This window comes from Peromyscus eremicus, chromosome 9, assembly GCF_949786415.1.
Source record: "Peromyscus eremicus chromosome 9, PerEre_H2_v1, whole genome shotgun sequence".
Lineage (NCBI taxonomy): Eukaryota > Metazoa > Chordata > Mammalia > Rodentia > Cricetidae > Peromyscus > Peromyscus eremicus.
This window is the reverse complement of record NC_081425.1, coordinates 89,305,683-89,333,120: the sequence shown is the minus strand read 5'-3', so window position 1 is coordinate 89,333,120 and position 27,438 is coordinate 89,305,683. Positions and strand designations below refer to the sequence as shown.

At 42.9% G+C, this 27,438-nt stretch overlaps 2 protein-coding genes across 9 annotated transcripts in view; one reads left to right on the top strand and one right to left on the bottom strand.

Moving 5' to 3' along the window:
- The first annotated feature begins 5,206 nt into the window (after positions 1-5,206).
- Positions 5,207-27,438, top strand: part of LOC131919648 (disks large homolog 5-like) — a 110,244-nt gene continuing 88,012 nt past the window's right edge. Inside the window, exons 1-7 of one of the 4 annotated variants that reach the window (XM_059274023.1) lie at positions 5,207-5,505; positions 9,830-9,989; positions 11,189-11,332; positions 12,181-12,361; positions 13,193-13,308; positions 15,119-15,219; positions 15,378-16,434. In XM_059274023.1, the coding sequence (XP_059130006.1) occupies positions 9,922-9,989; positions 11,189-11,332; positions 12,181-12,361; positions 13,193-13,308; positions 15,119-15,206 (597 nt within the window). In that variant the 5' untranslated portion in view covers positions 5,207-5,505; positions 9,830-9,921 and the 3' untranslated portion in view covers positions 15,207-15,219; positions 15,378-16,434. Of the gene's footprint in view, positions 5,506-8,550; positions 8,969-9,829; positions 9,990-11,188; positions 11,333-12,180; positions 12,362-13,192; positions 13,309-15,118; positions 15,220-15,377; positions 16,435-27,438 lie in introns of those variants that run through there. The other 3 variants (XM_059274019.1, XM_059274022.1, XM_059274020.1) reach the window with 3 other exon arrangements.
- The window catches only part of LOC131919655 (disks large homolog 5-like), a 41,306-nt gene continuing 29,568 nt past the window's right edge, over positions 15,701-27,438 (bottom strand). For all 5 annotated transcript variants that reach the window (XM_059274053.1, XM_059274054.1, XM_059274052.1 and 2 more), the window contains one exon: positions 15,701-17,719. In XM_059274053.1, coding sequence (XP_059130036.1) covers positions 17,642-17,719 — 78 coding nt within the window. In that variant the 3' untranslated portion in view covers positions 15,701-17,641. The remainder of the gene's footprint in view (positions 17,720-27,438) is intronic.

The following is a 27,438-nucleotide window of genomic DNA, read 5'->3' as shown; positions in this document are numbered from 1 at the left end:
ACTGTGACATATGTTGAAAATAAATAATCATTTTGACTTACAAAACAAATTCTCTTTTCTAACATTTGTGATGAACATATTTTATTGTGATGGGTTTATACTCAAGGCCATAGTCAGGCATTTCTCAGTATCACAAACATTTACATAGTTGGATCCCATTTCCATTTATATGGAAAGCAGTGTTATATAAACACAATCATCACAGCTGGCAAATGTGAGGGAAGCCCATTGCCTTGTCCTGTGGTTAGAGGAATTCATCCACATAGAAATCAGACTGCTGTTCCTCACCAAGAACCCACTTGCCTCCAGTTCCACTCACAGTACCTGCCACTATCTCCTGACACAAACAGATCTGGCTCCTGTTTCATCTCTGACATGAACCTGGATTTTTCTGTCCCTGTCCCTGCAGGCAAGTGACACTGAACACTCTAGCATCTTCCTGTTCTTGAATCTTTTTTTGTCTGGTTTTTCTTTTTTTAAATCTTTTTCTAAAGATTTTTTAAAAAATTCATTTTGCATGCCTACCGCAGATCCCTGTATCATCCCTCCTTCTGCTTCTCCCCTAGGTTCTCCCCCAACCCATCCCCCATTCCCTCCTCCAAAAGTGTCAGGGCTCCTCCCATGGGGAGTAAGCAGAGCCTGGCACATTCAGTTGAGGCAGTACTAAGCCCCTCCCCCATGCATCAAGGCTGAACAAGGCTTTTCTTACATTTCCTTCGATTTTGCTGACATGTCATGCTCTCAGCTTCTCCCACTTGGACCTACTCATTTAAGTTCCTTCCATCTTCCCCTACAGTCCAGAAAATTTGCTTTTTGTCCTCTAACTACTATACGTCTATCTGTGTGCCTGTCTCATTTATTGTAATTTATGTATACTTCAATTCCAGTAGGTATTTGTCTACTTACCACTGTAACCTCATTGGTTAGGTAATGGACTAGCATGCAGTGACTACTCACAGTCTATTTATTGAATGAGAAAATGAAGTTTACCCCAAGTGTTGTTTTAAAGATTAGACTAATTGTCACTTTTAAAAAGTTGGATACAGATCAATTCTCAGGATTTTTATTTAAAATTATACTCATTAAAAATTCTGAAAATCTGTTAAAGCCCTCATAATAACAAGTTTCCATGCAAAAAGGAAGTCCCAACTTTGTAGTTATCAATATTTCCTCTCCTGTCAGTATTTATGATAGTATTAACTACGGATAAGTTGAACAAAAAAAAAAAACACCCCACAAAAGTCATTTATTTGTTACTAGCATAATAAGTATAAATAGTAAATGTAGTTAAAGGTATTGTGGAAATGGGAAATCTGGTGTCAAGGAGTTCCTGTTGTCACGATAAAAAACACCATGACAACAATTCAAGATAGATCATTGAAGAGACTTCATTTTCTCCAACAAGACAATATATGAAGTTATTGCTGTGTGTGGTAAGGGAGAGCTGTGTTGGTCAAGCACAGGTCTAACACAGAATCCTGCCTAATTTGTACAGTGTTCTGGGAATAGTGATAGTTAGAGCTGTGCCAATTCAACCAGTGAGAAGGCTGACATTTGGGATGAACAGAGTTTAAACTTCACCCACTATAGGCAGCCAAGAAAATAAGGAGATAATCCTTGCATCTTATACTCAAATGAAATCATTCTAAACATCATTTTACTGTTTCTGCTCTATATTATTCATTATCATATGTTTTTAAATAAGATTTTGCTCATTAAGGCCCACCTGGCTACCATCCCCACCAGGGTCCCTTCTGTCTTCTCCACCTCCTCCTCCTCTTCCAATCTTCCTGCCTTTTCAGTCATCTTGGCTATGCCTGGGATCCCAGGGTGTACGTGTTGACACCACTGGAATTCTGGAGACCCAGGCCCATAGATTCCAGCCCATGGCCCCTGTTGTCTGGGGCCTATCAGTACCCTAAGAAGCCACCCACTTCAGCCCACAGCACCAAGGTCTCTGATAGCCCTGATGCCATCCCACAGAGCTGGACAAGGTGAGGCAGGTTGGTCAGACAGTATAGAGACTCAGCACCAGGAACTGCTAGGCATTTGGCCTCAGACCCTGGCCCAGGTCATGACCAAGGTGGAGGCCATGCTTCAAGGCAGTGGTCACTCTGAGCCCAGGCAAGTGGCAGCAGGAGGCTGGGGACACCAAAGAGTAGCTGCTGCTCCAGGTGCACCCTCCCAAGAGGCAGGATGAATTCCAGGATTGCTTACTTCACTGAAGCAGATACAGCCTCAACTGCTGCCCATTCTCTGCCTGAAGGGCATCTTCAGACTGCCAAAGCACACTGAGGGCATGGGTGAGTAGTAGTTCCTTGGGGCTCCCCTGGACTGCCACCTACCTCTTCTCTCTGTAGCTCACTCAGTGTGTCTACGATCTGGTAGTGGCCACTACTCTACCTGAATGTCCAGAGTGACACCTTCTCTCTTAGCCCTCGGGGAAGGAACCTGTGGCTGGACATGAATTTATACCTACTGCCTCTGTTCTGATTCTCTCAAGCAACAATAACATGATAACAATAGCATAAGCCTTTCCTTCCCTGTCCTGGTTGTCCTCAGTGGAACATGATGTCCTGTGTCATGTGGAGGTGTTAGAACACCTTGGAAAGATGTGGTTCGTCCTCTTTTCAAACTCCTCACCAGAAGTTGAAATCAGTAAGAAGAGATTCTACACTAAGGGTAGAAAGCCTAAGTTTTGATCCTGCCTATCCATTTAAGTATCACGAGTGTCTCTTCTCTCTGTGCTTTATTCCTTCTTGCTTCCTGGAAGTCAGTATCCTTTCTGGTCCAGATTACCTGTGAATTATGCACAATGCCATACCCATTTTGCTTTAGAAAGTAATGGCCCAGTTTAGGAAGTTACATGGTAGCATGTGAAAATCCTATATTGGTTGGTGAGGCTCAGTTCCTTCCCTGAGGGCTGAGTTCACACTGGAAGAGAGATGGTGACTGATTCCTGTGAGTGCTGTCCTTTGGAACCCTGTTCTTGATGTGGAAGTGACTGATTCATGAGTGTATATTCAGTGAGGGATTCTTCTGGGAGTTTGTTCCTGATGATAGGCTTGTCCTGACTGAGCTGAGAGTGGAAGGCATAGAGCAGAGGAAGGAGGAGAGCTCGCACTCATGGTGTGTATCCTTGCAGGAACTTTACCTTATCACGTCGAAATGCCACTATTTGTATGTGCTCTATCTATTATTTATATTCTAACAAAATAGTAAACTATGGCTGCTGTGGTTAAATTGCTCAAGAAGGATTTAATGCCAAGATTTGAATTATTGTGTGTTGCATATTTAATACATGCAACCATTGAAAGAGCATGTGAGTGAGTCTTCTGTGGTTCCTGCCTTCTTAAGTGTGAATTAATCCACATAACAAAATCAATAGTCATAAGCTGGTAAAGGAAAGAGAATGAAGGGAGCTGGAAAAAAGAATAAAAAGCAAAAACAAAACAAAACAAAACAAAAACAAAATCCTTTAGCAATTTGTGAGCTATAGTTTAAGAAGACCTGTTTCTGTGTCCATTAAAAGTCCCAATGATGAAAGACGTAATTTTACAAGTTGTTCCTGGTTGCAGCACCTATCTCCATGGTCCATCTCCACCCTCCTTTCTTTAGGTGGAAGAAATTCACATACAGAGAGGCTAAAATGGCAACCACATAACAGAGCATTTCATGAGTGTCCCTGCTGTCTCCTCCTTGAACTTCTGGCTTTTGCACTCTGTTCCTCAGACCTGCACTCTGTCCCTGTAACTATGGTTATTGCAGTTGCTGGGCCGAGACCTTAGCCTCCTTCTATAGCCCTTTGAAGTTGCTCAGAAGGGGCTGTCACATATCCTAGAAGGAGAAGGACAAAATCAAAATGACTTTTCCCTTATAAGTAGTTCTATTTATTTCTGAAGAAGGAAGTTTGTCAAAGATCTGTTTCCAGAAATCTTGCTGAAGAAGCACAGAATTAGAGGGCAACCAAGAGTTCTTCACAGGCATGTGTGTGCATCAGCCCTAGGGTTAATCTCTGGCCTAAGGTAATTAGTGGACACATTGCCACTCATTACTAACACTCGGCATACCTGGCAGGTGAGGTACTTCCCTGATCTGACCTTTAAGGAGCTTCTCCTGACCTCCAAAGAAGGACATAGAATAAGGTTGAGATTCATCTCTAGGACTGTGATTTCAGATCCATTTCCCCATATCCCCCAATTTTTTTTTTTTTTTTTGGTTTTTCGAGACAGGGTTTCTCTGTGTAGCTTTGCGCCTTTCCTGGAACTCACTTGGTAGCCCATGCTGGCCTCGAATTCACAGAGATCCACCTGGCTCTGCCTCCCGAGTGTTGGGATTAAAGGTGTGCATCACCAACGCGTGGCAATATCCCAAAATTTTAATAGTCAGGAAACCCATAGAACAATACATTACATTGAAGTTAATGTTGTATTATTTTATAGATGAAAAGAATTTAGGCCGGGCAGTGGTGGCACATGCCATTAATCCCAGCACTCGGGAGGCAGAGGCAGGCTGATCTCTGTGAGTTTGAGGCCAGCCTGGTCTCCAAAGAGAGATCCAGGAAAGGCGCAAAGCTACACAGAGAAACCCTGTCTCGAAAAAAAAACCAAAAAAAAAAAAAAAAAAGAATTTAGAACAGCACTTGAGAGGAAAGACACTACCCAGAGCCATTGGTTGACAAGGTGATGCTGTTTGAGTCAATGGGTGTCTCTTTATAAATCTGTGATAGGGAAACATATGTTGGGTTCAGGAAAAAACAGGATCTCCTGCTTTTGGTCAGATACGCTGCTGTTGAGCATGTCATGAATTACTTTCACATCTCCCTGACTTGTACAAACCCCTGTGTCACATAGTGGTTTCTTAGCATCTTCTTTATATTAATTTCCCAAGCACAGCAGGACAAGAACTGATTTTAGCTCACAGGTCCAGGTAATAGTCCATTTTGGGGATATGAAGGCAGGAACTCAGTCACATCACATCCACTGTCAAGAGCGGAGAGATGGAAATGCAGCCATGCTGCCTGCTTGTCTCTGCATATGCTCCAGCTTCTTCACTGTGACACAGTTCAGGTCCCAGCAATGAAGTGGTTCTGCACACTTTAGGGTGAGATCTCCATCTGATTAACAATCTATAAATCTCCAACAGATGTGCTCAAAGTCAACTTAATCTACAGAATTCCTCATTGAGCCTCTCTCTTCCCATGGGACTCTAGTTTGAGTAATTATATGAGTAATAAAAAACTAATACTCACACTGCCCCAGCATCATTGTTATGCTTCATGGTTATAAGTAACATGAAAGAGAAAATTTTAAATAAGCTAGGAACATTGAACACCCTCAGTAGACATTTCAGCCATTTGGTGTCTTTCCTACAAACCCAAATAACTCTGATTTCTATTTCTCTTGCTTGCTTTATAGCCATTTTCTGTAAGCCCCTAGTGATTCACCCAGCTATTCAAGAGACCTGATACTAGAAGAACTAAAGATACACCATAGTGCTTCCCAGGTAAAAACCATTTGACCTGTTACTAAGTCTTGTGGAAGAAAGACATCAAAGGAAAAATCACTGTTCCTGGTTATAGACCAGCAACTGTAGATATCCAGGGTGTTCAGGAACTTCCTGCCTTCTCCAGACTGATCAGAGCCTTCCCAAATCCTGTATTGAGGTGATGTTGTCCCCTGTGTAGACAAAGATGATAGTGCTGGTCAGAGGAGCAGGGTTATTACTCCAGTGAACAAGGTAACATGTGCAAGAAGTCAGATCCCCGCTGAGCAGAATGTTTTCTCAGGTCCAGACAGGAAGAGTTAGGGCTCCTTCTATCAGGAAAAGTTTTCTTACAATTTTTTCTTAAAATCTCAATGATGGAATGTTTACCTGGTGTCTTCTGAAATGAATTAGCCTCGGTGAGAGCTCTGCAAAATCCTTTGATATAGGCTTCCCAAAGTAGGTCTAGTATAGTGTTCATGACTGTGAATAGTAGTCAGATTTAATAAAGTACTCTACCATGACTCTACCAGTCATGGTCCCTTGCTTGGGTATTGATCATTTCATCTATCTCTTGATTAGTATCTGCTAATATTTTGCTGTAATGGTATTTTTACAGATCATAGAGGCCATATTTGACACCTCTCTTTATATTCCAGTAACCATTCCTTGGATTGGTTATAAATGCTTACAAACCTTAGCATGGCAAAACAACATCATAGTGCTTCCAATTATAGGTTATTATTATTAGTAGTAGAAATATTTTTAAAACTCTTTTAAAAAATTCACTCTTATGTTTAAACCTGGCTAAACCTGTTTACGTTGTTTTAAGTTCTTATGATATACAAAAATATAAATTTAAAGAATTAAGGTTTAGTAATCACAAATACAAGAAATATGGGTGGTGTTTTGGCTTTCAATTTCTGAAAGACATAAGAGGAAAATGTTTCCTGTTAAAGACAAGACCAAATTTCTTTTTACTAGCACTGTACACATTGGATGCATTCATTACTGGACCAGGCATAAGCAGGGAAAGCTCTTACAGTCTCAGTAACAGACAATTCATGGCACCAAGCCTTTTGTTAAGCCTCCTGCCAGCAACCTGAGTCAAGGCTGCTTCTAGCTTTTCTCCTGAGCAAGCTCTTTGTTCTGTGTTCTCTGTGACAAATGATCAAGCAGTTCACTATTACTGCCATGTTTTAATAGAATTGAATTTATTATTTTTTTATTTACCTGATTGCACAGCAAGTTCCCTGAAATAAAGGAATAGTGAGAAGTTCCACTGAAACATACTATGAGGGTTTATTTCTCTCAGCCTAAAGTCTGTCAGCAAAGTAAACGGTCTGTATAAACAAACTTCATTTTTAATCATTGCTTTTGGCCTAATCTTGAAAATATGAACAGCATTCTAACTGAAGCTTTTCCCTGTAAAATGAAATAGATTTGTAATTACTATGACTACAAGCATAGTTTTAGAACACTTTAAAGAATTTTATTATTTACGAGGTGATTATCATTAACTTGTATGACCTAACTGTGTTTAACAGTTTACAAGGAAGCTTTTGTTTATGATTAGGATTTACAATTTTATCCCAGTTGAGTTTGAGTTTTAAAAATTTGGATTGAAGATTTAACTTAAGATCCGTTAGCCTCAAATATAAAACTTAAATAAATACAGTCCACAGAATTGAACTTTATTTTATTTTTTACTCTTTCAGGGTATGCCATTAGAGAATATCACAGTTTGTATGACTCAGTTTATGCAATGAGCTAAAGATTAACAAAGTTTGGAAAGACAAAGAGACTAGATATATTATTTTCAAGTGCATTCTGCTCTCATAAATAGACCTTAGATATTTAAGAGCCTTATTTATCAAACATACCAAATTTATCAATCACATATTTGATTCTTATTTAAATTTTCCAGAATCCTGATGTTGAACAGTTTGCAAATACATAAGTGGTTAGACATACATGTTTTGAGTCAGGTTCTTCTATCCTGAGTAGACCTATATCTCCTTAGGGATATCTCATGATATTAAATTCTACCTTTCTCCAAAATATTTTCAGGAGCAGTGATTGCCTATTTAGTCTACAAAGGAGATACAATAATAACCAAAGGGGACAGTAGGAATAATAACTTTTATGCATGCTGCTTATATATAGATTTTAAAAGTGATAACCTTTTGTTACAAGTTTTCAGCTAATTTTTGTTATGCATTTTACAAATTTTAACCATGCCCCAGGAATTTACACATCCAAAGTTAAAGAAATTACATCATAAGATATTATTTTTTGAGATTAGAAAGCAAAGAAATGTAGAGATAAAATGTGTTAGAGTACAAAGTAGATAGAGCTTAGAGATTTTCATCTCTTCATTACATTTTTTTAAAATTTAAAATACTTTTGTAACAATTCTTTTCTATCAGTGTTGGCCAGTTTCCATTTTTAGTATAATTCTATCCTTCATGTACAAATATATACATGAAGTGAGTTAAAAGTAACCTATTACTGAGCAATGTCTAATAAAAACTAATGGAATATAGTAAGTTTTGACTGTTGAGCTGTACAGTCAGGGGAAGGTACTAACCATTTTGAGGAGCGTGAAGAATTTGTGTATAAAATATATGGTCCTTGTCTTTTTGAAGAACAATCTGTAAAATCACTAAGAGCAAACTCTACAGGATTTTTAGATGTAATTTTGGGTCATACCCATTGAGCATTTTCAGAAACTCTTAAAAGCTGATGTACTGGGTAGTGATTATCTATAGATCCCATGTAACATGCTAATGCAATCTGCCATGGTCATCAATTTAAATCAACTAAGCTGCATATTCTCTACTGGCAGTAATTTCTGTAGGCTCCATACCAGGAAGGTTGTTAAAAATGTCCTTTCCATTATCATTAAGTCTATTATTTCTTGATTATAAGGAGATGCAGGTACTTGTGGAGAATCATACCTCATTTCAATGTCTATAATACTGATACCTTCTAGACATATACTTTAATAGGAAATGAACACTCACTTTCATTCCCACATGGAAGTACTGAAAATTTTCCAAAAAATCAGAGAGTAACCTCTGGCTATGGAACAAAAGGGTACTGAAGCATTTCTCTTGAGTCCCAGGAGAGATTCCTAGAATGGGAAACCTGACTTCTGAAGAGTGATGAGGAGATCTGGTTAGCAGGGAGGCAATGTCAGTTCCCCATGACATCAGGGGTGTCTCATGCCTGGACATTCTATTGTATCCTGGAGACTTTAGAATGTTATCTGATGTCACCTGTGTGGTAGCAACACCAACTGCCTTTGGACAGTTGGTTCAGTGCCCTTACAGTTCAGCCATCAACATGTTGAGAAGACTCAGGACTCTGTTCGGTCGAGAGAAAGGAGAGGGAAGAGAAACCAGAGAGAGGCAGACACAAGCTGGCCTTCAGCCATTCCAATGTGAACCATCAAGAAAGAAATGGTCCAGAAGATGGTACAGTAAGTTGTGGGCAGGAAATTGGGATGTCCCTGCAGGACCTGGGCTTGAGCTGAATCTTCCAGTAATGGGACACAGGAGGCAGGAGTTTCTGGGAACCAACTGGACTTCCCTGCTTGTCATGGCTCATGAAATTCAAGGATTCCAGAAGAGTAATTTGTCTGTCCCAGAAATCAGGAGCGAGTAAAGCCAAAGCTGTTGTGCTGGGAGCTCTTGCCTTTCAATCCTACAGGAGGGTAGGGGTTGAGAGGGGACAAAAAGGCCAGCGTTAGGGTAGGAAGTTCAAGTGAACTGTGCTCTGCAAAAAGCAGGTCATCAATGTACTTCAACCTCAGTGTCTTCATTTATTTACATCCCACCAGCTCTATGTACCCTCCTTTGTCACTGAGGCATCTTGGTGAGGATGGTGACCATATTTGGTCCTGTGTGGCTTCTCCATTTTTGCCATGTGCTTAGAGTGACCTGTCAGGATATTTTTGCATCTTTAGTGACCTGAGTGTTTGTGGACTGTGTCAATTTTACTTGCATTTGAAAGCCACAGACTAGTGAACACTGCAGCCAAGTTGAATACAGAGTCCAGAGCTGTTAATAAGCCTGAGGAGGCTCTCTCCTTAGTTACCTAAAACATGTGCTAAAGGAACAGAGGAAATCAGCTTGCTGAGACACCTATCTCCTGTCACAGAGATAGGAGACCTAAGATGCCCAGCGGGGGCATCTCAGTCCAGGGCAAAATTCTTTGGGGTGTCACTGAATTGCTTGCTTACATCCTTTCTCAGACACCTTCTCAGGTCTCAGGGTGACCTGTTCATTCTCTATGACTTGTCACAATGCATGTTCACTTGTGTTCATTCATCTACCCACAGGGGCCTCCAAGGAGCCACCACCTACTCCAACCAGCCTCACAAAGAAGCAAGTGAAGCAGAAGGTGGAGAGCCTGACCACTCAGCTCCGGGAGATGACCGCCCAACGGAATGATCTGAGAGATCGCCTCATCTTAGTAACCGAAGGATCCTTGGACAACAAGTATTTACTGTTTCAAAATCCATAGTGACTGTCTCAGTTCCACAATTTCACCCTTAGTTTATTTTGTCTAAGAAATGGGCTTCTGGGAGGTTGGGTGTCCCTTTGCCCAACACAATTTCTCTAAATGCTTCTCTGAAGCAAAACCTGACACATGGGCAGGAGTGAGATGGGGACATTAGACTGTTCTGCTTCCTCCAAATGAAAATCAGAGCCTGTGGCCTGAATCACTCAGGAATTGAAGCAGTAGTGTGTGAATTCCCAGCATGCATTTGGAGAGATCCTGTCAAGTGGTGGCTAGTGTGAGAATGCTACAAATTTTTTTTTTTACTTGCTGGCAAGACATTGTGTGCTGGATGCTTCTAGTAGGAGCTGGAGAGTTTTTGTACCACATCTTAATATGTGGCAGCAAGGCCTGGTGCTGATGTCTGCTGCTCTTGGTCCTCTCTAAGATGACACAATTGCATGCATTAATTTGTCATCTCAATGAGAGCATTTTATCACCTTTCCCTCTTTCAGTCTCTCTCTCTCTCTCTCTCTCTCTCTCTCTCTCTCTCTCTCTCTCTCTCTCTCTCTCTCTCCCTGTCCCTCTCTCCCTCTCTCCTCCATCTTTCTGTATCTATGTGTTTGTGCACATGTGTCCCTCTTCACCCTGCAATCAAGGGTCTATGGTTGTGCATGAAGTGTTGCTTGTCTCAGTATCAAGGTGTTGTCTACATGGTGTACTGGGAGCCCCATTTTGAGCAGCATAGCCCTTTGCAGTGTGTTCACCTTGGTGTCAACTGGGAATGCCCTGGGGGAATTTATGAAGCTGTCATAATATTGAGTCCCATCCTCTGAAATGCTCATGATGTGATTTTAGCCGCTATGTCAATATAAGCACCCTGGAAGGAGTATCTCTTATTTGAAGACAGCAGAAACATCACAGTTTCTGGTGGGCCCAGACCTGTGATAGACTTGTGGGAACTCCATAGCAAGCTGTACAGTACTCCTGGGGGAGCATATTCAGTCCCAGCTGCATCCCTCTTAACACCATGTCTCTACTGGCCTGGGAACAGAAGAGCAAGTGCAATAAGGAGACAGAGGTCCCAGTACATAGGAGCCATTATGTGGCATCTTATTAATTCCAGTATTAGAACACACACTGAATTCATGTGATCCTTGAGGCCTGTATTCATGGAATTCTTTGCTTCTGGGTCCAGGCCCTACCACAGGCCAAATCCTTTCTGGGAAAAGCTCAAGATGGAACATCAGCAGGTCATGTCACACCTGCAGAAGTTTGAGAATGAGAATTTGGAGGCCTCACAGAAGCTCAGTGAGCTGACCAAAGAGAAAGTCTTCCTTTGGTAAGTGCTTATCTTGGCAGGGACCCCAACTGTTGTACAATGGGCAACTCTGAGTTTCTTTGTCTCTGAACTGCAGGGTCTGTAGATGTGCTTCTAGTTTTTCTGCTTCTTAGCCAGCAGCATTAGCAAGCAGCCTTTGGACTTATGCCCCTTTACTCACTTTTGCTAAGGTTTAAAGAGACTATTAGCTCTTCCAAGCACCATATTGTCATTCAGTAGCCTCCAGATCAGTGGTTATTAACCTTCGTAATGCTGTGATACTTTAAAACATTGCTTCATTGTTTTGATGACCCCAAACCATAAAATTATTTTGTAGCATTGTCTTAAGTTTATTTTGCCACTGTTAATAATTTTAATGTAAATGTCTACATAAGCCATCTAATATGTGTCCTTTGTGAAAGGCTCCTTAGATCCCAAAGGGTTCACAACCCACATACTGAGAACCACTGGTTAGCAGATCAATTGGCCTCACGAGAGGGGTGTCAGGCAGGAGCTGACTGCTATGGGATCTATGCACCCTTTGGGTCTCCTACTTCCCCAAGTGTACTTGCACATTACCTGCTGGTGTTTCCTCATGACAGTGGACTGATTAGGACAGGTGGAGTACTCCTCTTGTTTATGGAAGTGCACGAATTTCTGTTATTTGGGCGGGGTGTTTCAGAAATAGTTTGATTCTTGCAGGAAATAACTGTTCTCGGCTTTTGGCCTTGAGTGCCACTGTCATTACTGTTGAAGGTTCTTGTTTACATCTTGCTGTGAACCTGGGATAGGGTTGGGTTGTTGAGGCATGGTGTTGTGGGTGACTAGAGGTGGCTGACAAGTTCTTACTATTTGGAGTGTGTTTCCAGTGATCTGCAGAGTCGGCTCCTGATGGAGCAGAGTCAGCTCAAAAAGAAATTGGATATGCTGAGGCAACAGAAGGAGAACCTACTGGAGGATTGGGTCGTGCTGAAGCACCACTTGGGTGACTTGCAAGTGCTCAGTAAGGATCAAGAAGAGATCAGTGACCTCCAGAACCAGCAGCAGCAGGTAGGGACAGGCAGCAGTGTCACAGTTAGGTCCAGCATCATTTACTTATGTAACCTTACCAAATCTACCCATCCAGACACACCTGTGCTCTATCTCATCACTTTCCTCATCCATACACCCATCCATTCACCCACTTCATGACATAAAATTGTTCATTCTGTGTCTGTGCATTAGTATTTCTGAGAAGTGTGTCTCCTCTGAGAATGTTGGTCATTGGCATCCAATCCCTGATACTCTTCTTGAACCTGTAGTCAATGGGGAGAAACAGGTCAATCACTCATCACACAGCTACATGTCATTATGATGGGAGGATTGCTATACACAGAATTGAGTTCAAGAGTAAAAATTTTTCTAACCATCTCCACTAGTTCAGGAGTATGCTCCCCTAGGTCATTTTAGTTCCCAGGAATGGAAAGCTGAGTTTTGGGAGTTTGCTTAAAGGGTGGTGTGCTTATTTTAAAGATAACTACTCCTCTATCACTTTGTTGTTTTCGTTTCACGCCTTTCTCTGTCTCTCTCTGTCTCTCCGTGGGGTGTGTGTGTGTGTGTGTGTGTGTGTGTGTGTGTGTGTGTGTAATAGAGGCATGTGGGAGTGCAGTGCATATTTCATGTGGATGACAGCTAGAGGAGACCACTGGGTTTCTGTCTTTGTCAGTCTCTGTCTAATGAACTTCAAGCAGGCTTTCTCATGTGCCCATGAGCTTGAAATTTCGTGAGATTGTCTGACCAATAAGCTCTTGGGATTCTGTGTGTGTGCTTGCACTTGTGTGAGAATGTATTGACTATACTATACTCAACCCTCCAACAAGTACACAAACTTGTAATGAACAGGAGCAGCAAAAAATGGAAGAGAGTCTCCAGAGCTTGCTGAAGCAGAGGGAGCTTGTCACACAGCAAAAACACCTGGCAATAAAGCTGCAGCATCATTTGTCTGTCTCCCAGATGAGGTAGGCTGAAGTTGGGGTATGGAGCCAATTGGGTCCCCTGTACCAGGGCTCTCTGTCCTTTGTGGGCTTTTGCTTATCAGCAAGACTCCCTGCTCCAAGCATGGGTAGACCAACTCAGAACTCAGAGTATTATGCTGGTCCCGTCAACAAGAACTTCTGTCCAGCAAACAATATGTTTGATACTCCCTGGGTCTGTACACTTGTGTCCCATTCCTCCCTTCTGATCTCTCTGGAATGTTCTCAGCAGGCTTTCCTTGAACTCACAGAGCTCCGACTGTTTATGCCTCCCAAGTGATGGGATTTAAAGGTGTGCCTCACCATATCTGACTGAAATTACATTTTTATTCAGGATTAGCACCTGTAGGATGAGATTTGCAACCTTGTCACTATTTGATGTCACACTGGCTGTCTTCATTGTTTGAGCATTTCCCATGTAAAGTGTACTGGGGACATAGTACGTTTAGTCATCGGCAGGATGAACCAGGTAGATGTCTCTGAACCTTCGCCGAGTGTTTTGGAACAGACTCCTCTAGAGTGCCAGGATGTAGATTCCCAGCTGTAGGCCTAAGGATAACACAGGCCTTTTTGTTTGTTGCCAGAGACCATGCAGTGGCAATGTTCTCAGACACATGGCTCAAGAAATACTGCTCTAGCATGACAGGCTCCATCTTGTGTATTACCTGCATGCAAAGGTGTATTAAGTCTATGTATATAAAATGAGGTGGTCTTTTTAAAATTATTTTTTATTCATTTTACATACCAACCACAGATCCCTCTTTCTTCCCTCCTCCCACTCCCCACTCACCTTCTTCCCTGACTCTTCACCCCCTCCTCCAACAGGGTAAGTTCTCCCATGGTAGGACAGTTAAGCCTAATACATTCTGTTGAAGCAGGAGCAAGCCCCTCCCTACTTTATCAAGCAAGAGCAAGGTGTCCGACCATAGGTAATGGGATCCAGAAAGACAGCTCATGCACCAGGAATAGATCCTGATCACACTGCCAGGGGCCTCTCAGACACAACCAGCTCCACAAATGTCCCCCATATGCAGAAGGACACAACTGTCAGTCTAAATTTCCTGACTTCTTTTGAGCTTGGTTCAGTTGTTTCTGTAGATATCCCCATCATGATCTTTACCACCCTTACTCATGTAATCCCTCTAAAAAAGACAAGAAGAAACACAGCTTGGAATTTTAAGGTTTTCTCTATCAAACCTGTGACAGCATTGTACAACATGGAGAGGAAAATAAAATAATATCAATTAAAATCAGGAATAAGGACAGGTGTATGTGATTGTTCATGTCTTTAATCCAAGCTCTTTGGGAATACAGGCAGGAAATCTCGGGCCTCTTGTAGCCATCCTAGAATATGTCTCTAGTCAGCCAGAGATGCATATTGTAACCCTGCCTAGAAAGAAATAAACAGAAATTGGACAAGAAAAAAAATGAGGTAGTTGATGAGAAACTCATCATGAACAGTCTGTGTATCTCCACTGTGCTATTATATATGACTTTAATATGCTACTCCTTTTATTTAGATGATGGCTCTATACTGTAGGAAAAAGTCCTGTTCTTTCTCATTAGAGCACAGTACATATAGTACTCATATCAACATCTGATACTTGTTAAGGGCAGAAAATAATTCAAGGCCCAACTACTCTGTGACACTTATTCCTTAGGTGTACATACAATGACTGCTGCCAAAGATCAGTGTTGACTCTCCAGCACAATTGAGTTTTTGTGATATCACTGAATGACAGGTGACATGGTTGATCCCCACCTGGACTCTGCCCTTACGAACTTCCTCCTCTAGGTCAGAAAATCTCCAACATGAGCTGGAACAATCCACAGCTCAGGATGAGAGCCTCCTGCCGACAGAGCTGCTGCAGCAGGAGCACTAAGTGTCATAAGCAAGTGAGCCACCATGACATCCCATCCCCAGCCACACGGCATTTGTGGGGTGGAGTTCTTCCTTGATTCTGGTTTCCTATGTGTGAATAGGCCCTGAATTTATCTAGCTAGTGATCCAGCAAGGCTGTTTTTAGATCTGATTGCCTTTTCTTCTCTCACAGCACCCTTTATGAGAACTGAGGAGGCCGGAGGAATCCATAGTCAACTAGATACCCTGACATTCTCCACTCTATGATCAAGGCCTCCTCAGAACAAGACATGTACTACTAGTTGTGAAATCACCAGTAAGGCAAATATCATCTGCCCTGAAGGTCATCCATCCATAATCTGATCCATGTGTCTGTTGACTCACTAGTTATGGAATAAAGGAACCATCAAGAAGATGCTTGAGATTCAAAAAAATAAACACCAAGAGTTATGCAGAAAAATATGACATCTACCAGCAAGTGTTCCCAGTGAGAGCCACAACAACATGGAGAGAGAATATGTTTCCACTCATAGTTACTCTGAAAGTTTATTGCTACAAACTTTTGGTAGCTGACTGAGTCCTCAGCCCTTCATATGTGGAGGGAGATATGTCAACAGAGACTGTGTTGATGTCATGCTGCTATCCAGACAGACCACACAAAAGAAGCATCATATTCTCACTCCAGTCCAGTGCGGGAACTACTCAATTTCATGCACAAGTGATGGTGAAGTGAATTGTTCTGAGAGATGATTTAGGAAGGATGTCACCATGAGCTGTTATGTATTTTGGTAACAGATGCTCCCCGTGTCATTTTTTGCTCTTGAATGGGCACACAGACACAGGTTGGCAGACAGAATCATATAGTGGCCAACATGGTATAAGATCAACTTTGGCAAGGACTTAACCTAGAAGCCCCAAAGTGGCATGACCACACTTGTCTTGAAGAGGGTATTTCAATTCAGTGTTGTCTTTCAATTTGTGTCCAAAGCCAGCCACAGAGTGTAGGACATCTGCATGAAGAGAAACCTTCTTATGTAAATAGTTTTGGTTTGTTTTGGGGTTTGCATGAACTTAGGTTTTGTTGTTCTTTGTTTTGTTTTGCTGTTTTTTTTTTTATTTTTTGGTTCTTTGTTCTTTTTTGATTTTATATTTTGCTAAAGCTATACACTTGATATACTAAGCACCCCTTTAAGGCCCTATTCTGTCAAATTTCTGTAATTTCACAAATAAAAAATAATTTCCAACTCTTCGTTCTTTCCTTTAAATTTTTTAGTGAACTTACTTACCAACCACAGATCCAACTCTCATCGCTCCTCCCTCTCCTGCCTACCACATTCCCCCCACCCCTCCTGCCCTCCTCCAACAGGGTAAGTTCTCCCATGGGGGACAGCTAAACCTGGGACATTCTCTTCATTCTGAAAGTAGCTTTGTAGTCAGGTGTGGTGTCACACTCCTGTAACACTAGAACTCAACAGACAGAGGTGGATCTCTGCAAGTCCCAGGAAGCTTAGGCTACACTGTGAGTTCTCAGTTAGACAGGGTTACAAACCAAGATGGTATCTTGGGTGTGAATCGCATGGTCTACTCCATGTATATCCACTTCATGATGGAAAAAGATCCATGTTAAACACCTGACTTCACATGTCTAGCTACTTCAAAAACGGAGAATAGGTACACACATGTTCATGACATGATCATTCATATCAGATTTTCAGAAATACACCTATGTTTTCTAATGCATCTCAGGACGTGAGAACATTTGTTACAGGAGTATAGAAGAAATTAGGAAACCTATAGCTGTCTGCCTTTCTTTTCCTGAAATACAGCACCAGTGACAGTGGCAATGCAGGGGTAGTAACCTTCTAAGACACATTGAGATGTGGTCTTTTAATGTGCTGTTGCCTTGACTATTCATTTCGCATGGAAATCTTTGAGATTCATTTACTTGTATTTATGAATATGGGTATTTTGCCTGCTTTCTATGCACCACAAGCAATCAGTTTGTACTGAAGCCAGAAAGGGCAATGGATTCCCCATGGAACTGGAGTCACAGAAGATTGTTAGCTGATTTCTGGGTCCTCTGGGAGAGCTACACATCCTCTTAAAGGATGAGTGATCTCTCCAGTCCCTGCACTTCACTTTTGTCCTTCTAGCCTCTCTAGTGTATTAGTTGGACTGGATTACACCTAACCGAAAAGAGATATTTCTGGAGAACTGTAGGGACAGGACCATGAGGTAGGCATCGGAGATTACTTGGGATGCCAGGCATTCAAGCAGAGTGCTCCTGGGCTCAGGATCATTGCTCAGCATCTCTTAAGTCAGAGTTGGAGCAGTTATGTCACCTCTCATTTAGATGACAATGCAGAGTAGGCCCATCAGATGAAATGCAGACTTTTAAGACCCACCTGGGGATGGAGATGGGGTAAGATATACCTGTGATGCACCAGCTAAGCAGTGTTAAGTGGAAACTTCACGTTTGTCTAGGTGGATGGTATCTACAGCAAAAGCCACATGCCTCTGGTGGAGAGTGTATCTCTGCAAGGCATGAAAGGGAGAGGGATGGTTGATGCTACCCTTTTACCACAGCAGAAGTCACAGTGTATTGAGGAAAGGTTTCTTTCAGATGTGGGCTTTATCCTTCTGAAGTTCTCCTGGAATGGATCTGACCTAAGACTCACAGTAAGTCAGAGAGTTAATATGTGAAGCAATTATCCTTGTAAATTGAAGTCTAATTCTCTCAAACCATAGCTTTTAAGATCTCTAAAGCCAGAGAAGCAGGTGGTTCATTTCAGTTCCTCCCTTTCATTGGTCACTTTCTCATTCTTCACTGACTCTGACATAATACCTGTAGACACACTGGAACCAGCTGAGACTTCATTCATCCTACACTACCAATCACTGAACTGTGGCATGTGTCTCCCTGTCCATCTTTCCATTATTGGGAAGGAGCCTATGTTCAGTCATGCCTTACTTCCATGTGAATTCTCAGCATAGCTTTGGTTCTTTTGATAAATGCTACAGATAGATTAACACCCAAGCCAGTGATAGAACCACTTTAGTACTGAAACCAGAACCAAGGATCCACTTTAGTACTGAAACCAGAACCAAGGAAACACACCCTGACCCTGAAACCACAGCCAAAGAAACACACTTTGTCCCTGGAACCAGAGCCAGTCAAAGAAATACACCCTGGCCCTGAAATTAGAGCCAAAAGTCTAAAAAGGGTCAGTGAAAGAAACACACTTTGACCCTGAATCCAGAGCCAACTCTGTTTTTGACCAACTAAACCAACCAATCCCTGAGCAGGAACCAACCAATCCCTGAGCAGAAATATCTTCTCCCTGAAAAAAACTTCATCCCTAAGCACCTGTGTCTGTTCATTTATCAGCTGTTCTTCTCCAACCTTGCAGAGGTAGCTCTTCTCTTGGATTCCACCTTCAAAAACAAATCTCTTTCTTAAAAGATTTTTAGGTGAAGATCTTTTGATTGCTGGGAAGCTCCTTTGGGAGCAGAGCAGAGCAGTGCAGAAGAAGAAACAGATATTTCTGCTGGGAAGCTCCCTTGGTAGTTGGCAGAATTAACAACTTTATGTCAGGGCCTGAGCATATTGCTACATTTCTGGGAGGGGTTCTTCTTTTGCAGACCAAACCAGAAGTAACACCTTGGGCCAGAGATGAAAACAAAAGGATATCTCTGCTGGGACATTTCCATAGGGGTGTAAAAGTAACCAACCATCTTATTAAATAAGAAACACAGAGCCAATACAGAGATAAAAGCCAAGAGGTCCAAGCAATAGCTAAGAGCTAAACACTTTACCCTTCACTATCGTGGTGGTCCTACCTGTCTGAAAGAGACCCACTTCCTGTGTCTGTCTTTTTTTTATAGAGTTTCTGTTCTGCCTCCTCATTGGTTGTAAACCCAACCACATGACCTCCTAGTCACTGCCTGGCTGTACAGACCTCCAAATCTTCTATGGTTGGTATTGAGATTAAAGGCGTGTGTCTCCAATGCTGGCTGTATCCTTGAACACACAGAGATCTACCTAGCTCTGCCTACCAAGTGCTGGGATTAAAGGTGCTCACCACAACCGCCCAGCTTCTGTGATGGCTTGCTATTAGTTCTGACCCCCAGGCAACTTTATTTATTAACATACAAATAAAATCACATTTCAGTACAAATAAAATATCACCATATAGGAGAGCAGAGCAGCAGAAGAAAAGGATACCTCTGCTGGGAAGCTCTCTTCAGGGGGAAGAGGCAGAGCAGAACTCATCTGTAATGGCTTCCTCTCAGAGGGAAGTAACATTGCTACATCCTATCTGGAGACCATCTCCCACTGCATCCCAGCTTCAATTATACCTTGACTTTCCAACAAGTCAGTATACTTTCTCCTCACAGCTATAGGTATCCAGGATTCCTCCCTTCACAGCTGTAAGTATAGCCTTACTACAAGTCAGGATACCACTCCCTCCAGAGTTATAACACTTGCAGGTATGGCCTGACTACCCTACAAGTCAGGATACCTTTCCCTCCAGAGCTGTAACACTTGCACCACCTTCAATAGTAAGCATATTACCTGTCTGGAGGCCAGGTTCCTTGCAGAAATAAAAAGGAAAGTAACCAGGCCTCAGGAATGCTCAAAGTAAGAGGAAGTGTGTTATATGGCAGCTGAACATAGGTTAGAGGGGACCAGGGAGTGGGGAAGTACCGGGTGGCTCCCAAAAAATCGAAGACATCTTTCTCCTACAAGATTTGTGTTCAGGATTATCATTCTATTTTATGCATAAGACAACTGAGCCATCCAGGGATGCCTAGTGACTTATGCTGAGGATGAGATCTATCTTGCATTGGGAACAGGGGTATTGTGGTGGTTTAAATAAGAATGGTCCCCATAGGCTCCCATATCTGAATGCTTAGTCATCAGGGAGTGGCATCACTTGAGAAGGATTAGGATGTGTGGCCTTGTTGGAGGAAGTATGTCATTGGGGGTTGGACTTTGAGGTTTCAGAAACCAGGGATGGCCCAGTTCTCTCTTGGCAGATCAGGACGTAGCTCTCATCTACTGCTGCAGCAGCATTGGTGCCACCATGACGGTAATGGAGTAAATCTCTGAATCTGTAAGCAAGCCCACAATTAAGTCCTTTCTTTTATCAGAGTTGCCTTGTCATGGTGTCTCTTCACAGCAAGAGTACAGGGAATTAAGAGGCACCTTTAGCAGAATCTTCTAGCCTAAATTTCTTGTTTGAGTCCATAGGGAAGAGGATTGCAGCTGCTATCTTCTACCCCAGTTGTGGAAGATCTTAACCCAGCATAATCATTGGTGTTGTGGCAAGCCCCCACCTGCCACCACTTTGGGGGGATCAGAGAGAGTTTGCAAACTTCCCTCAGGTTGGACCTTTACTGAACTGGACCAGTAGTTAATTCTTCAGTGACAGGTTACTTAAGGGGAGGTCCCTGGGGATTGGGAAAATAAAGGCAATTATAGTTGCGGTCATTAGTACCACTTCTATTACCTGAATGCTGTGCTGGAGAAGACACAGCCATGCCTGATTGTCATTCTCTACCTGAAAGGCATCACGGGCCTCAGGAGTCCTCAGAGGGCATAGGTGAGTAGTAGTCCCAGCAGCCCCTGCAGCCTTCCTGCCCTCCATGTCATTTCAGCTCACTGAGGGGGCAGTATCTGGTTGAACCCAGTGCTCCATCTGTGTCTAGCTGGTGACATTTTCTCTCCTATCCTTCTGCTATGATAATGGAGAGGCTCCTGGAAAGGGCACCTTGGCTACAGGTCAGTTTGGTGTGAGATAGTTAGCAGGGAGGTGAGGACTGTAAGGTGTGACATTAGCAATTACTTGCCCAGACAATCTCTTGTATCTTGGAGAGCTCTGGCATCATCTCTGATATTACCAGTGCTGTGCAGATACCAATGACCCTTGGGGCATTTGTCCAGTGCCTATGTGTTTCAACCAAAGACATGTTGAAAAGACTTAGCTGCCTACTAGAGAGAGAGAATGGAAAGCACAGAGATACCAGAGAGACACCAAAGGGAGGTGGGCTTTGGTCTCAGTGTAAAACAGCAAGAAATCAATGTTCCAGGGGAAGGCACTGTGATTCCTCGACAGGGGGTTGGGAGCTTCCTGGAGGAGTTGGACTTGACATGGACCTCCCAGGAAGAGGGCTCAGCAGCACCTCTGGGAAGCAATGGGCCTATCCTTCTTTGGGTTCCTAAAGAGTAGACCCAGAGTCAAGGATTTCTGATGTTTAGTTTGGCACAGCCAGGAGCTTACAGACTGCTCTGCTGGAGGTCTTCTGCTTTCCCTCTGAGTGAAGAAGGAATCAGGGGAACTATTTTAGTACCATCACTGCTCTTCATCCCCACTCCATTCCTTTAGGAATTGTTGCACTAAAAACAGGGAGGGGAAACTGCCCTGGCAAAGCCTGAGGTTCTCATACTTTATATCACAACCACTAGCAGGGCAGGAGTCACCAAGCATTGCTGTCTGCCAGTGATTCCTAAGGTGTCTGAGGTCCCAGCTGTGTGGGTGGCACCCAGATCTCCAGTGTAGCCTGAGAGCTTTTAGAGGCAGTGTATTAGGACAGAGATAGTCCCTTTCCTGACAGCACAGGTGAGGAAGTGTTGGTGAATTTGATGACTAAGTTTTGTCCTGCATGACATTTCCATCAATATTAAGGTCTAAAGCATCCAGGCAGTGACTTAGACACACAGCCTCCCCCCCATTCCCTAAGTGCTTGTGGGTAGTACCAGTTTTCCTCTGGCTCTGACAAAAGAGGACTGAAGACTCTGAAGCCAAGTTGCATTCTGTGCAACTGTGAATCAGCCCAAGGAGATTGTCTTGTGCAGGGAGTCAGAAGAAGCAGCTGACCTCTGAGACACCCCCTACCTATAAAGGGGTAGGTGATTTGATAGCCATGGAGTAGGGTGAGACTCCACTGGGCTTTCAGATCCTGCTAGGGCAGAGTCTCTTCTGCCAGTCACTTCCTGAATGTGTATGCTTCTGTGTGTCAGGTTTGCCTGAGATGAAGCAGTGTGTAGGGCAGGTCCTGTCCCTTGGCTTTTGGAATCGGGTATTCCTGAGATAGCTAACCTTGGCTAGCATGGCTTGTCAGGGTAATACACCATCTAAAAGGACACAGTACACCTCATGTCACTCATTTGTTCTGGGGTCAAACAAGTACACTTCCTAACCTCATTTCCTAGAAACTTTTATTTCTCATCTAATTGATCAGAGATCTTAGGAAGGGAAGAGCCATTCCCTGGGCTGTTTTTGAAAAGTGAGTCTTGAACTCTGTACAGATAAGTAATGAAAAGGTTCTAATGAGGCAGAGAGAGATCTCTGGTTTTGTGAGGAGGAGGTGCAGAATGGCATCCCCTGTGTCCATGGGAATGCTCCTGGAAAGGGCAACTATTGGTTAATTGGGGAAGAGCTCAATGGCACGTAGGTGAGGGCTGTTGGCAGTGACCCTAAGAGTACCTTCCCTGAACATTCTATTCTACCCTGGAGAGCCCTGAGCATCCTCTTGATGTCACCACTGTTGAGGAAACACCAACTGCCATTTAGGGCATTTGTACAGTGCCTCTGGGATTCACAAAGACATGTTGGTGAGACTGAGAAAGCTACTTGGGAAAGAGAATGGACAGCCTAGAGAAGAGAGAGAGGCAGAAGGAATCTGGTCATCTGTCTCAGGATAAAACATCAAGAAATAAATGTTCCAGGGGAAGGTACAGTGAGTTTTGTGTAGGGAATGGGAAGCTTCCTGGAGGAAGTAGGACTTGAGCTGTGCCTTCATTAATGGGACTCAGCAGCTGGGATACTTTGGGAAACAATGGGGCTATGCTGCTTCTCTAGGTTCCTAAATAGCAGACACAGAAAAGGATTTCTGGAGTTAGTTTGACAGAGATCTAGAAATTATCAAATCTGCAGCTACTGTGCTGGGGAATCTCCTTATTTTCATTCAGAGTCAAAACAGGGCATCAAGAGGCACAGAATGATAGATGAGCAATCCCTGTCAGGATAGAGTGTTACTGAAATTCACCCTCAGCAGATTCCTTTATGTTGTATGGATATCTGATGCTGTTAACAGGTAGATTAACTCCCTTGGGCATTCACCAAGGTTCCAGCCATTCGGTTCCTCTTGGTACTAGACACAGATGGTCAAGGATTGGTGGTGCTAAGCACTATGGACTCCAGGACTTTCCTGCACCACATCAGATATGAGCTGAGGTTGTACTCCAAACCAGCATGGCTTCCAGGGCCCATGGGACTGCAGTGGGTGTTGAGGCACATATCTAGTCATTGTGGTGGGGGACCCAGATGTGGCTTATGTGCCCCAGCTTGAAGATAGCTGCCCTGTTCTTTCAGAGCTACTAAGGTTCCAAGCACTTCTTCCTCAGGCCTCTACTTGGTACTTAGTGTAAGTATTACAGCTTTAGGGGGAATAGCTTCCCCAACAGAAGTGTTACAGCTCTGCCCCAGCAGGCAAGGTTTCCCCAGTGCAAATGTAACAGCTCTGCTCTGGTAGGGGGAGGTTTCCCATTGCAAGTGTTACAGCTCTACTCTGAAAGTTATCCTGGAAATCAGGAGACAAGAAATACCACAAAGTCACACCACACAACCTAACTCACACAAGATACTTATTGAGATGGAAACCCCAAGAAGGTGGCTCATCTGCTTTGGTGAAAAGCCACAGGGAACTGAGCAGAAGGCAGTCTATACAAGGGGTTTCTTGGGAGTGTGGAGCTTTCCAGTTTGGCCTGGATTTGATGAGACTTTTGTGAACTGATTAGGGGGCAAGCTCAGAGATTGATAGGATTCTTATTCCTGGAACTGGTCATGGGCTTGGAATCAAGTCACGGTCAAAATGTTCTTTCCTTGGCCCTGATCTCAGGGCCTTCATGGTCAAGTTTTTTCCTTGGCCCTTTTACCCTAAACGTAGCATTACCTCTCTTGGCCCTATGACATTCAATTATGTAAATACTCTTTTTTAATCTACCTCCAGGAATGACTGGAAAGGCATCTTTTCAACTCTCCCCTCACTGAGCAGGATCTGGAGATGAACAAGGTGGAGAAACTGACCATTCAGCTACAGATGATGACCTGTTAGAGGAATGAACTGCATTGAATCTTGGACCATTATACTAATACTGATTTGAACAGCAGGTAGTCATTATGCCTAGTTCTCTGTTGACTGACTTGAAACCACTGTGTCAAGCCCAGCTTTCCTCAGGGACAGGAGGATGACCTCTTTGGTGTCCTCATGCACAAACTAACTTTCCTGAGTGCATCCGAGAGGCAAAACTTGATGCCTAGGTGGGAGTGAGATGGGTACACAGGCTGTTCTGCTTCATGAAGAGCAGAGCCTGTGGCCTGAATCACAGTCTGGGTATAGGGGCAGTAGTGTGTGGTTGCTCATCATGCATTTCAAGATGTCTTGACAGGTGTTGGCTTGTGAGAAGTGCAGGGTGTTGTGAGTTTATGTTGAGTCTTTGTACTTGACCAGCAGGTGATTGTGTGCTGATGGTTCTTGGTAGAGTGTCTCATAGTAGGGATAGTGGGTGTTAGGATAATAAAGGGGGGAATTACAAGAGAGTGAAAAAGAAAAACGACACATCAGAGGGTAACAAGGTCAAAGCCATTCTGTGGATGCAATGAGAGTGAATGTGATTTGTATTATGTGTACTTAGACACAATGGTGATATCCAACCTGTGGTTCTGTCTAGGTAAGTGTGCCACTCAGCTGGTGAGTCAGTGAGAAAGCAGTAGGCTGAGATGTCCTTGAAGACAGACAGTCTTGCAACAGGACAGTTTTTAAAAGAATTGGTAATTTAGTTCTCAGTTTGGAGAGTGGTTAAGAAGACTAAGGAGCTTGTGTCGAGGTTTAGTGTTTATGTACAAGAATGTTGGTAGTCTGTTGAGGATTCCCTTTGCTTCAGTGTCAGAAATGATGAACTCCTTTTATGAACACCAGTGTGTGGTTGTGTGTCAGTGTGTGTGTGTGTGTGTGTGTGTGTGTGTGTGTGTGTGTGTGTGTAGATGAGAGGACCAATTCAGGGAGTTGCTTCTTTCCTTCTACCATTTATGTTCTGGATTTTGAACTTAGGCCATCATGTTGGGAGGCAGGCCTATTTAGCCAATTGTCTCTACATGTATTTCTTTTTTAATTACAAGCTTCATGAAAATTGGTAGAGGCTACAATTTTTAAGCATATGGGGAAACTTCTAACACCTGAAACAGTGTGAAATCATGACAAACATATAGGGTTATGATTTGGTTCAGTCATTAGAAAATTTACCACTTGTTTGTAAGGAAGCAAGCTTGAGTATCAGGAAGCAACATAAGACCTGATATTCATGCTAGGGTGCATCTGTGTCTGAAGGAGTCTACTGAGAGACTGGAGATGAAGATAGGAAATCCCTGGAAGTTCCCCCAGAGAGCTAGCCTGGGGGGTCACATACAAGAACAAGCTGGAAATCTCACACAACCAACACATAGAGGCACAAACACATACACAGACACACACACACACACACATGTACATACACACACATACACACACACACAACATTAGACAACACTGAACTCATGATTTTGGGGTGAGTTAGCTGCTGACAAGACTGGGAGCAAAGGAAAGGCTAGGTTCAAGGCTCTCTTGGGCTTTCATTCAACAGTGACCCTTTCGACATGATTCTGAAGAGTACGTTCAAAGCCCACTGTACCAGATCCTCAGCAGTAGTGAATTCCAAAGTGGAAGATAAAATGAAGCTGTCGTCTTGGAGTTTACTAACAACAGCTCCTGGAATCTGGATCTTTTAACTGTACTCACGAAGGCCTGGTACTGAAGGAAATTATTGTCCTCCTGTAAATTTTGGGACAGGTTTTGAGTTACAAGGACTCAGCATTACACAAAAATGCGTGTTGAACACAAAAACAGCCAGGTGGTGGTTTCAGCATTTATTTGTCAATGGATTATTTAAAAAGTAGTTTGAAAATACAAAAAAATATGGTGGCTTCTGGGATGCTAGAGAGGGATGCTTGGAGGCAGAAATCAATTTCATGGTCTACCAAACCAACCTCTTAGGAGAGAACAACAGTCTCAATGAAATGCCAACACACTGTCATGAACGAGACAAGGCTGTGTTGCTTTAAGAGCAAGGAGGACAGATGAAATGGGACTATTAACTACATGAGCATGTAGATAGAAAACCATGCATTACTACAGTCATCAGAACAAGGCACGTAGAAGAACTACCTCTCTCCCTCTCCCTGTGTGTATGTGTTGGGGTGTTGTTTTAATCAGGGGCTAAACTCTCCCCATGTCTTCAACATGAGAAAAAGTTGTAAGGAAAGCAGTCACCAATCATAATCAACTCTTGAAGCACAAATGTTTTGAAAATTCCTAATGTAAGGTACACCAGGAAGTCATTATAAGGATCCAGAATATTTAGTAAATGATTTTTCATATGAATGTTAAAAGGATTTTCACATTTCATAGTGAAGCAATACCTGAAAAAGGGCCAAACTGACAGCTGAAGTAAACCAAACATTAACGTTGTCATTTTCATAGTTACAATTTTCTATAATTGTTATACAGTTTTCATTTACCTTTAGAAATGGACAACATACCAAACAGAAGTCTTTATCCAGGTAAGAATATAGTTTAAAAATGCAGGAAGTAATTGGTGAATCCCAAGACAAGGAAGTAACAGTGTTGAGTGTACCTTGAGGCAGACACAATACAATGTGCTCAATGCCTGCTGTGACTTAGAGTCACCACAGCCAGTTTGTAAAGTATCTATGTTATTATAACCCCTTTAGAACTAATTAGACAACTGCTGTCCTGAGAGCTGGATTGTTTGGCCCCATGGTCCTGGATCTGAAGTGCATCTCCTGCCCCTCTGCACAGATTGATTTGGGACATTGTTTGTTTACCGGCCTCAAGTAAATTCTGAGTGAGCAGTAATTCCTTGCAGGTAGTGGTGGCTGAATAAGAAAATGACCTGGAAACAATAGTGAGTGGAATACTAAATGCAGTATTCTCCCACAAGAGAAGATATCTGGTGTTTGACCAAGGATATTTGCAGAAATAAACACCATTCCCATCTTCTCCAGGGCAAGGACTGCCCTGGGGATTCAGCTCAGCCTAGTAGATTCAGTTGAGGCAGGTCCAGTCCGCTCCTCCCTTCACCCAGACTGAGCAAAGTGTCCCAGCATAGGCCCTAGGCTCCAAACAGCCAGCTC